Here is an 11,937-nt window from a genome sequence, read left to right on the forward strand (position 1 = left end):
TTCACATGTATTTTCTCATGTCAACCCAGTGAGGTGGTTTTAGTAAGTGGGTGGGGACCTGAGACTTGGGTTCTGTCTCTGCGCTGAGGTCACAGGACTTGTGACCTGTGCTTGATTAATGTTCTGGTGTTGGAATGAGACCTGGGCATGTTGAATTCTCTGAGAGCTCCCCTTTCTGGTGTTGTGTTGTACTTTGGGAATAGCTATCCAGGAGAGAAGAGGAGAGACTGAGGGCGTTGCTTCCTACCTATAGAACTTGACAAGTAGGAGACCACCATGAGATCCTTGTATACTATAAGCCTGAGTCAATGATGTTAGACATTTAGAGACGAAACACAAAAGAAGGGAGGGGATGTAGGTGAGGCCTTCTAGGGACATGAGGCTTATAATGAATGAGAGCTGGAAAGATGAAGTCAATTCTGTTAGATTGATAAGCATCAGATCCCATTGTATGCTTATTGGAAGAAGGAATTTAGGCACCTAGAGGTATAATAAACATAAACACACAAAGGGCAGGGGATATAACTTAGTGGTAGAAGCTTGCTTAGTATGTTCAAAAAAAGCCCTGGCTTTGATTCCTAGCACTAGGAAAAAGTGAGTGTGATCAATGCAAATTATATGCCTTTAGTTGCTCTGTTAATGCATGCTAATGAAGTAACTGCTTAGGAACACAGACAGACACCATTCCTACATGCACTGAGTTGACAGCTCATGAGCATTGCATCTATGTGGGTTCAGACGTCTAATCTTGGCCCCTCCCAAGCCCCTTTTCTTTCTCTTTTAGACATCTGTAGTGGCCCAGAGCTCCTCCGCCTGTCAGAGGAAACCAGTAGCTGACTCACAGCTTCATGAAAGCGGCTTCATTTCTGCCTCCCCAAAGATGCTTGACCATCTGCTTCAAATGGTGAAATTCCAAGTGCCCTGATGGGGAGTTTTCTAAACAGATGGCAGATCCGTGTGTCTGCTGTAGTCATGCCGAATAGACTGAATTCAGCAGAATGGAACTTACCCACGTTTAATCTCCCTTTTTATCCCATCCTCGAAAATGGTTTTTTGTTTTTTTTTTAACTTCACATATTGCTCAAGCGATTTTTTTTTTAAATCATTTCTGTACACATTGCTCATACCATGGGTATTTGCATCCTAGGGTACTATAAGATACAAACTGGGTGTCAAAGACAGAAGTCTGTTGTTTCACAGTTGTCAAGGTACATTTCCAATCTCAGGGTTGCCACAGCCATGTTCTCCTGTTAGTCAGAGTTGAGTCCTTTGCTTTTGGTGAGCATCTGGTGACCAGCAATCACTGTCTTTCCTAGCCCCAGTCTCTTCCTGTCTCCTGCCATTTTGTCTTCCAGAAGAACATCAGGCCCACACCGTTATGACCTCACCTGTGAGATTTCCACAGGCATTTTGAGAAGATGCAATAATATCCCAGGAGCCACATAGCCACATGCTGGTCTTCATTGATATTTGTTGATATAATCTTCAGGACTGTATTAGTTATGTTCCTCATTGCTGTGACAAAATTTCTGATAAAAGCAACCTAAGGTTTATTTTGACTTAAAAGTTTGAGGGGATACAGTCGTTTGTGACAGGGAAGCCAGGGCAGCAGGAATGTGAAACATAGTAAACCGGAAGTGGGGCCTGGCTTGAAGCCCTCACTTCCTCTGAGAGACTCACTCCTGAGGCTCAACAACCTTCCCTAGCAGCACCACCAGCTGGGGACCAGAGTTCAAGCAACTTGAACCTATGGGAGAAATTTCATATTCAAACTACAGAGAATGTAAGTTCCCCTAAGCCTCACAAAGACAATTGCACTTTTTAGCACTGTCTACTACATTCTGTAAGTTTTCACATAAGACAGGCTGCACAAAGTAGAGGCAAGTGCTTGCATTTAGAGAATTTATGAGTTGAATATTTCTCTTGAATAGACAACTTTAGGTCCCATCTTCCACGTTAGACCGACATATATAAACTCACCAGGGTGGGAGGATGCAAATTTAGACTGACATGTTAATCACTTTCTCTCAAGGCTACCTCTTAGAAGCAAAGACAAAGGTAATGAAGTATTTCTAGCTCATGATTAAAAATCAAACCATTATTGCTATCTAGGGAGAGATGTTCTCCTTTTAAAATAATTGCTACCTTTGTTTCTTTGGGAAACTAAAAGCTGTTTCAGTGAGATAAGGGAAAGAATATGATGATTTCAATTGGTTTTTCTTTGCCTTATAAATGAAGCTTATACTTAAACACCTTGTTCAACTCTGTTTATTTGTTAGCAGCTAAGGGGACACAATTCTAATGGTCAAATGAACTTGTTAGAAATATTGGCACTGGGTATGTAGTGATTAGTGGGAGAACTGAACATTGAGAGATTTTTTTAATCATTTACTTGGGGTTGGGGATTGTTGGGAAGGGGCCAGTGAGCAAGAAATGCTTTTTAGTTTCCAAGTGGCGTTGAACACTTCTTCAGCCTATGTCCTCTGTGGATGGAGAGGCTATGTTGTGGCACTGGGATGTGAAGGTAGGACGGACCCAAATGAAACATTCCAAGTTCAATCCGCCATCTCCTCAAACAACTTCCTCAGCCCTAGGCAGCCTGTTCCCTGATTCTGAGATTGTCTTCTTATTATATACCTCTAGGACCTGCAAGACTTGACCTCCCATAGATCCGATACTACCTTAGAAAGGAATGAGGACACACATAAGTGGAAGCTGTATTGGTGTCCACCAATGTCCCCACCATGTTTCTTCAACAAAGGGGACGGGAAGTTTTTAGCATTACTCATTACTCCAAAACACCGCAGTGTGGTAACTGAAGAACTAATTTGGAACTTTCACATCACTTCAGGAGGGAGAGGGCCTATTGATTAAGAGTCTCATTCAAATTCCCAGTTCCTTGTCACTCATCAGAAAAACAAAGAAGGCACAGCATTTGGGGTCAGAGATGATGTGAGTGTCCTGGGAACAATGACAAGCCATTCCTTTCAAGTTTTCTTACCCATAAGGTAAATAGAGCTATTACATTTTAGAATGTATAATGCAAAACATTTATCATGCTATCTCATAGAAGCTTTATAATGAGTATTTTAGAAATTGTAGATGTAATCTTATAGTTGCTAAAAAAGGTAATTGAATGATCACAACTAATTATGTAAGTGGTCAGAATTATATATTTGGCAATTGTTGCTGTTTTTATTTTATGTATCGATAAATATTTGAGGCACAAGATTAACTCCTTTTTTAAATTAATCATATTAGGTGGTGGTGCATGCCAGTAATGCCAGCACTCAGGAGACAGAGGCTGTGAGTTCAAGACCAGTCTGGTTTGCATGACAAATGCCAAAACAGCCAAGACAACACAGTGAAACCCTCAAAACAAAATATTTTAAATTGTATTTATTTATGTGTGTGGGTGCACACATGCCTCTGCATACATGTTGGGGAAAGGACAACTTGCTGGAGTTGGTTCTGTCCTTCTACCATGTGGGTCCTGGGGACTGAACTCAAGTTGGTGGGCTTGGTGGCAGACATTTTCACCTGCTGAGCCTCCTCATCCGCCCAAGATAAATTTCTAACTGGCCTTTCTAAAACTTTAACCTCCTCTTTGAATGAGTAGTTGGATCCTAGTTCATGAACTAGATGATGAAGTAAAACTATTCTTTCTTTGCTTTCGAAGAAGTCGATGTATATAGTTGAAACTAAAGAGCAAAATTGCAAAGACTTTGGAACAGTTGAGCAATAAACAACCTCAGAAAACAAAACACCTCCCGACCCCTGCCACCACCAATTAAACCTAATACTTGCCGATGAAACTGAAGAAAACTGGAACCCTGTGCTCTCCTGTGTGTTTTACTCTTGGGGCCCTTCCCTCTGGCTCTCATGTTTAAGCCTACATTAAAATTATTTAATTAAATCCCAACTCTACTATGTTATAAGGGGGAAGGTGTTGTTGGGCCCAAGGGGAGGACCAACTTCGGGAGATGCACCAGCAGAGTCACTCACAGGATGCAAGTTCGATGCAAAAGGATTTTATTCCAACACATTGGGGTCTTTCTCTGAGAAGAGAATGACCCCGAGTTTCTAAAGCAAACAGTTTTTTATATCTTTTTGGTCACTAGGCAGGAATGTGACTGCATATTGATTGGCTATAACATACATGAGTCATTTATTGATTGGTTGGGAACCGAACAATTTTGCCAACGAGGGATTTGGGACGTTATTTTGGTTTTTACACATGCAAGGCCATGGGACAACTAGTGGTTTTTTGGGGAACAGAGTGACTGTAGGGAGCCGTTCCTGCATTCTCCATTACAATGATGGTGCCTGCAGACACCGAATGTAAATTATTTCGCAGGCGCTGGGTAATTTCCATTCCTTTGATCTCTGCCTATCCCGTGGCTCATTTGGCCTGAGGAGCTAAAGCCATTCATAGGGTAACACATCCCAGGAGGGCTGCCAGCCTTTATTAAGGAACGGGATTCTTGGGCCGGGGTCTCCGCTCTGGTAAGCTTATGCTCTCCCACTCTCAAGATGCATTAAAGCTTTCCTGCAGAAGGATCCGAGTGTCCTGTGTGTATGTTTCTTGCCGGCGAGAACATATAGCGCGCGGGACATCTGGTGCTGAAACCCGGGAACTTGTTAACATCTCCGGCATTGCGGAGACCCCTCTAACGGGGCGGATTCAGAACTGCAGGGTGGTAAGTTCGGAGAGGTATGCCTTATTCTGACACCTTCTTTTTTGACTTTGCTTTTAATTTGTCACCACTATGGGATGGAAAAGCCTTAATTCTAGTCTTTATTCTAATTTTGTTCACATTGGTCTTATATTATGCCCACCGTGGCTGGTGTTCCAGTTCGAGACCAAGCTTACCCCAGGTAGCCTCCAGCATAATGGGCTCTTCAAAACAGAGAGACCTAATTAAAAACTGTCTAGAGATTGAGGCTTGCCGTCCCATGGTAGCAGAGAGTCAAAAAACGCTTAAAGAGGTACAGGATAATATATCAGAAACCGAACGAGATGAGAGAATAGGAGCTCAAAAAAGGAAGGACATGTCTAAGGAAAAAGGCCCTCCCCAGGATATAAAAAAAGGGGGAGAGAAAATAGGGAATAACCGGTCACACCCCGGTAAATTTAAGAGAAATAAAGACTCAAAACCTAGCCTCTGCCCTACAATGAAACTAGAGGCCTTGGAGCTGAGCAGCTCAGACTCTGAGATTTTAGACTCTAGCAAGGAAGCAGAGCTAGAGGAGGAGGCAGCACGATATAAAGAGGACAGATACCACCCCAATAGATATCGGCTGCCAAAAGTGAAAGCAAATATGAGGCCATCGCCTGTTAATCCAGCGGGTGTACTTCCATCAGCACCCCCATTATTTGGTACTGACTCTTTTTTACCATTAGAGGAGCGAAGGAAATTGCAGATGGCTTTCCCAGTCTTTGAAAATGAGGGGGCAAGAGTACATGCTCCCGTAGACTATAATCAGATTAAAGAATTGGCTGAATCAGTCCGGAAGTATGGGGTCAATGCCAATTTTACAACAATACAAGTAGAAAGACTAGCAAACTATGCTATGACACCCACTGATTGGGAGACAACAGTAAAGGCAGTGCTCCCCAATATGGGACAATATATGGAGTGGAAGGCTCTTTGGTATGATGCAGCCCAGGCACAGGCAAAGGCCAATGTCACAGCAGAAAATGAAAATCAGAGACAATGGACCTTTGAAATGCTGACAGGACAGGGGCCACATGCCCTCAATCAAACTAATTACATTTGGGGCGTATATGCCCAGATATCAGCTGCCGCCATTAAAGCATGGAAGGCATTGACAAAAAGGGATGAATCAGGTGGACATCTTACAAAGATAGTCCAGGGGCCCCAGGAGCCATTCTCAGACTTTGTGGCCAGAATGACAGAGGCCGCTAGCCGGATATTCGGTGATGCAGAACAAGCCATGCCTCTGATTGAACAATTAGTCTTTGAACAAGCAACTCAAGAATGCCGAGCAGCCATAGCCCCCCGGAAAAGTAAAGGTTTACAGGACTGGTTAAAGATCTGCAGAGAACTCGGAGGGCCACTTACTAATGCAGGCTTGGCCGCAGCCATCTTACAAACCCAAAGGCGCCGAAATATGTCTGCCTGCTTTAACTGTGGAAAAACAGGGCACCTTAAAAAGGACTGTAGAGCCCCTGAAAGGACTAGAGAAGTGGAGTTGTGCAGGCGCTGTGGAAAAGGTTATCATAGGGCCAGCGAATGCAAATCTGTGCGGGACATAAAAGGTAGGCTTTTACCCCCTAGGGAGGAACCTAAATCGTCCCAACCAAAAAACGGGCCTCGGGGCCCATGGTCCCAGGGCCCTCAGAAATATGGGAACCAGTTCCGGAAAAGCAACTCAGAGAAGGAAGGGACTCCCGAGGACACTCCGGAGTGGACCTGTGTGCCGCCTCCGACTTCTTATTAATGCCCCAAATGAATGTTCAGCCGGTCCCAATCCAGTCTCCGGGGCCTTTACCCCCCGCTACCATTGGGCTTATTTTGGGCCGAGGTTCCTTGACCTTACAAGGACTCATTGTGTATCCTGGAATCGTAGATCCATATCATAAGGAAGAATTCCAGGTCCTCTGCTCCAGCCCTCGGGGCGTGTTCTCCATAAAGCAGGGAGATAAGATCGCACAATTAGTGCTATTGCCCTCCCCTGGGGATAGAGAGAATTGCACCTCCCGAAAAAGAGCCTTGGGCTCTACCGGTAATGATTCAGCATATCTGGCCATACCCCTAGATGAGAGACCAACTATGAAATTATTGGTTAATGGAAAAGAATTTGAGGGGATTACAGATACAGGGGCGGACAAAAGCATCATTTCATTGCATTGGTGGCCGAAATCCTGGCCTACTGTGATTTCATCTCATTCTCTTCAAGGCCTTGGATATCAATCCTCTCCAGCTGTTAGTGCTGCCGCCTTGGTCTGGCGGAGCACTGAGGGCAGGCAGGGACGCTTTACCCCTTATGTTTTGCCCCTCCCAGTAAATCTGTGGGGGCGAGATGTGTTACAAGCCATGGGCATGACCCTGACCAATGAGTATTCCCCTCAGGCATCAGCTATAATGACAAAAATGGGCTATGTACCAGGAAGGGGCCTGGGCAGAAGGGAGCAAGGTAGAATAGAGCCCATTGAACAAAAAGGGAATCAAAGTAGAAAAGGACTGGGTTTTATTTAGGGGCCGTTGAGGCTTCACGACCCATACCATGGAATACAGAGGACCCGGTATGGGTCTCTCAATGGCCATTATCCTCTGAAAAGCTGGAAGCAGTCACAAGACTTATACAGGAGCAAGAACAGTTGGGGCATTTAGAAAGTTCTACTTCTCCCTGGAACACCCCAATTTTCATTATCAAAAAGAAATCTGGAAAATGGAGGTTGCTCCATGACCTGCGGGCTATTAATAACCAAATGCGCCCTCTGGGCCCTGTCCAGAGAGGCCTCCCTTTGCTTTCTGCGCTACCCCAAAATTGGAAGCTTATTATTATAGATATTAAGGACTGTTTTTTCTCCATCCCCCTCTTTCCTCGGGACCGGCAAAGGTTTGCCTTTACTGTTCCCTCACTCAATCACATGGAGCCAGACAAGAGGTACCAATGGAGAGTGCTGCCACAGGGCATGGCCAATAGTCCAACTATATGCCAATTGTATGTCCAAAAGGCATTGGAACCTGTTAGGAAGCAGTTTACATCCATGATTATGATTCACTATATGGATGATATTCTTATCTGCCATAGGAAGATAGAGGTCCTGCAACAAGCCTTCCCCATGCTGGTAGCTGAGTTAAAACAATGGGGACTGGAGATAGCATCAGAGAAGGTCCAGGTCTCAGATACCGGTCTCTTCCTGGGCTCAGTAATTACCCCAACAAAAATAATCCCACAAAAAATAGAAATACGCAAGGATCATCTGAGAACCTTAAATGACTTCCAGAAACTCTTGGGGGATATAAATTGGCTGAGACCCTTTTTAAAGATCCCCTCTGCAGATTTAAAACCCCTTTTTGACATCCTGGAAGGTGAACCTCATATTTCTTCCCCCAGAAGCTTTACTCCGGCTGCTTGTCAAGCCCTACAAAAAGTGGAAAAGGCCTTGCAGGATGCACAATTGCATCGCATAGATGAGACATTGCCATTCAGCCTATGTGTCTTTAAAACGGCTAAGTTACCGACCGCCGTCTTATGGCAGCATGGGCCGTTGCTTTGGATTCACCCAAATGCTTCCCCCGCTAAGATCATTGATTGGTATCCGGATGCTGTCGCGCAGCTCGCACTTCGGGGAATAAAAGCAGCTGTCGCTCATTTTGGCAGGGACCCTCATCTCTTGGTTGTACCTTACACTGCTGCACAAATTCAGACTCTGACAGCTACATCTAATGACTGGGCGGTGTTGGTTACCTCCTTTTCAGGGAAAATTGATAATCATTTCCCAAAACATCCAATCCTACAATTTACACAAAATCAGGCTATAGTGTTTCCACAGATGACAGCAAAGCATCCAATCCCGAATGGGACGGTGGTTTATACTGATGGTTCCAAAACCGGTGTAGGGGCTTATGTTATAGGGAATAAGATAGTTTCTAAACAATTCAATGAAACCTCACCCCAGATCGTTGAATGCCAAGTGGTACTGGAAGTCCTTGAGGCCTTTCCGGGGCCACTTAATATTGTATCAGATTCCTCCTATGTGGTTAATGCAGTCAACCTCCTTGAAACTGCTGGTATAATACGACCCTCCAGCAGAGTTGCAGGTATCTTTCAAAAAATACAAATTACCCTATCAAACAGGAGGTTCCCTGTTTTTGTCACCCATGTTCGAGCACATTCGGGGCTCCCAGGACCTATGTCCTCTGGGAATGATTTGGCAGACCGGGCCACAAAGCTGATGGCTGCCGCCTTGTCCACCCAGATACAAGCTGCACAAGAATTTCATCAGCGCTTTCATGTGACGGCTGAAACCTTGCGCCGTCGATTTGCTTTGACAAAGCAGGAGGCTAGACAAATTGTTACTCAATGTAAAAACTGCTGTGAATTTTTACCTGCACCTCATGTAGGAATAAATCCGCGCGGCATTAGGCTGCTGCAGATGTGGCAAATGGATGTTACACATGTTGCCTCCTTTGGAAAACTCCAATATGTTCATGTCTCAGTGGACACCTGCTCAGGCATAATTTGTGCCACGCCTTTGACAGGGGAAAAGGCCGCGCATGTGATTCAACACTGTTTAGAGGCCTGGGGTGCCTGGGGAAAACCTCATATCCTAAAAACAGATAATGGGCCGGCTTATACCTCTCAAAAGTTCCAGCACTTCTGCAGACAGATGGAAGTTACCCATCTGACTGGCCTACCTTATAACCCTCAAGGACAAGGCATTGTGGAACGTGCCCATCGCACACTTAAGTCTTATTTAATCAAACAAAAGGAGGGAATGGGAGCATCCTTACCCTCGGTGCCAAGAGTTGCAATATCCATGGCACTCTTTACCCTTAATTTTCTAAACATTGACGCTCAGGGCCATACCACGGCCAAGCGTCATACCTCAGAACCTGAGAGGTCAAAGGAAATGGTAAAATGGAAAGATATCATAACTGGTCTTTGGAGAGGCCCGGATCCTATTCTCATAAGATCCAGGGGAGCGATATGTGTTTTTCCACAGGATGAAGAAAATCCTCTGTGGATCCCAGAAAGACTCACCCGAAGAGCCCCTTCGGACCTTCAAAAGTCGGAACTCCACTCTCTTCCCGGGAGTTGAGAGCCGCTATTATTATCCAGATTAACTCCTGTCCTTGACGGAGAGAAAGGGGTGGGGGTGGGATTGTTTGGTGCAGCCGTTTGCTGCGGATTGGTGTTACTTCTCTGGCTGGTCTGTAAGCTCAAGGCTCAAACTAAGAGAGGCAAGATGGTTATAGCCCAAGCGCCTGTAGTTTTAAAACAAGGGGCTTCCACTGATATTTGGCTAACTATGCTTAAGCAATAGGCCGCAGGCCAGACAGCTCTTGCACACCCGGAGCCTAGGCTCATTGCACAGGGTAGAGTGTCTGGTTTGAGCAGCCCATGAGGGATGTCGAACAGAGCTTCACACAGAGAAGTTGCCCAGTATGCAGGCTTCTCTGGGAGGCATGTTGTCCTGCATAAGGGTTGCCTGCCCCAGCCTCCCTTTCCCAGAAAAACGGCAGAGGACAGGTCGAGAGTGCTTCGGGTCAAGCTAACAGCCTAGTCGCGACTCTCGTACACAGTCTTATTGTTTGATTTGGGAAGGTACAACCTCTGCCTCTATCCCTCAACATATGGGTGACCTATTTGCTTGTAATAATATAAAGCCTTATCATTAATTAATAAAAAAGGGGGATATGTAGGGAGCCGTTCCTGCATTCTCCATTACAATGATGGTGCCTGCAGACACCGAATGTAAATTATTTCGCAGGCGCTGGGTAATTTCCATTCCTTTGATCTCTGCCTATCCCGTGGCTCATTTGGCCTGAGGAGCTAAAGCCATTCATAGGGTAACACATCCCAGGAGGGCTGCCAGCCTTTATTAAGGAACGGGATTCTTGGGCCGGGGTCTCCGCTCTGGTAAGCTTATGCTCTCCCACTCTCAAGATGCATTAAAGCTTTCCTGCAGAAGGATCCGAGTGTCCTGTGTGTATGTTTCTTGCCAGCGAGAACATATAGCGCGCGGGACAAGTGACTTGTACTTATTTTCAAAACTTGGGTGCTCTGGAGCAGGGTAACTTATAACAATTTTTAGAAACCAGACAGTTGTTGAGGATAATAACATTCCTTGGAAACTAGTAATAATAACAATTTCCAGAGACTCGTCATCATGACAGACCATTTCATGTGTTCTTTTTCCCAGAGCTGTGTGTGCGGCCAGAGTGATTTTCAAATACATGCTGGTGGGTATCAGGCTGGATTTGAATTGGGGTCTTTCATTGTAAGAGGTTAGATGTAAGCAAAAAAAAAAAAGGCAGCAGTAATTGGAATGTTAATGGGTTAATGTTGTCCTCCTTCTGCTGATAACTGAAGAAAGCCATTTGCCAGGCTCTCCTGAGGATTTTAAAGTGGATGCTGTAACTCTGGGAGACATAAAGTCCTTAATTACAAGGTGTGCCAGCCTACTGCCTATCTGTGAGCATATAAAGTAGTTTTTGCAGCTTACACATTCAGTTCCTTTTGCAGGAAAGATTGCATCATTACAGCTATGGTAAGAGTTTCTATGAAAACATTGGGTGTTCCAGCTACTATGATGGCTTTCTGTTGGTGGTGGTGGGTTTTTTTTTTCTCCATTTTCTTTGAATTAGAAACAAGATTGTTTTACATGTCAATCCCAGTTCCCTCTCTTTCCCCTCCTTCTCTACTCCTCCCCAACTAACACCTACCTATCCCATACCCTTTCTGCTCCCCAAGGAGGGTGAGGCCTTCCATAGGGGGTCTTCAGAGCTGTCATATCCTTTGGGATAGGGCCTAGGTCCACCCCCATGTGTCTAAACTGAGAGAGTATCCCTCTATGTGGAATGGGCTCCCAAAGTCCATTCCTATACTAGGGATAAATACTGATCCACTACAAGAGGCCCCATAGATTTCCAAGGTCTCTTCATTGACACCCACATTCATGGGATCTGGATCAGTCCCATGCTGGTTTCCCAGCTATCAGTCTGGGGACCAAGAGCTCCCCCTTGTTCAAGTCAGCTGTTTCTGTGGGTTTTACCACCCTGGTCATGACCCCTTTGCTCATCACTCCCTCTTCTCTGCAGTTCAGTGTTTAGCTGTGAGTGTCGGCTTCTACTTCCACCAGCTGCTGGATGAAGGCTATAATAAGTTAGTCATCAATCTCATTATCGGAGAAGGGCATTTAAGGTAGCCTCTCCTCTGTTGCTTAGATTGTTAGTTGGT

At 45.0% G+C, this 11,937-nt stretch overlaps 1 protein-coding gene across 1 annotated transcript; it reads left to right on the top strand.

Moving 5' to 3' along the window:
- The first annotated feature begins 2,744 nt into the window (after window positions 1-2,744).
- On the top strand, window positions 2,745-6,500 carry LOC113832502 (igE-binding protein-like). Its single transcript, XM_027388882.2, has 2 exons — window positions 2,745-2,811; window positions 5,366-6,500. Exons 1-2 carry the CDS (start codon window positions 2,745-2,747, stop codon window positions 6,463-6,465), a joined length of 1,167 nt encoding a protein of 388 aa, XP_027244683.2. The 3' UTR covers window positions 6,466-6,500.
- The last annotated feature ends 5,437 nt before the right edge of the window (window positions 6,501-11,937 follow it).

Source organism: Cricetulus griseus (assembly GCF_003668045.3).
Source record: "Cricetulus griseus strain 17A/GY chromosome 1 unlocalized genomic scaffold, alternate assembly CriGri-PICRH-1.0 chr1_0, whole genome shotgun sequence".
In the NCBI taxonomy this organism is placed as follows: domain Eukaryota; kingdom Metazoa; phylum Chordata; class Mammalia; order Rodentia; family Cricetidae; genus Cricetulus; species Cricetulus griseus.

What these genes read in the sequence shown, in the direction of transcription:
- LOC113832502 (XM_027388882.2), top strand. Translation starts at nt 2,745, where the DNA reads ATGTTTCTTCAACAAAGGGGACGGGAAGTTTTTAGCATTACTCATTAC. An exon ending in CTCCAAAACACCGCAGTGTG is followed by an intron (nt 2,812 to 5,365) that starts GTAACTGAAGAA and finishes TACTTCCATCAG; the next exon opens with CACCCCCATTATTTGGTACT.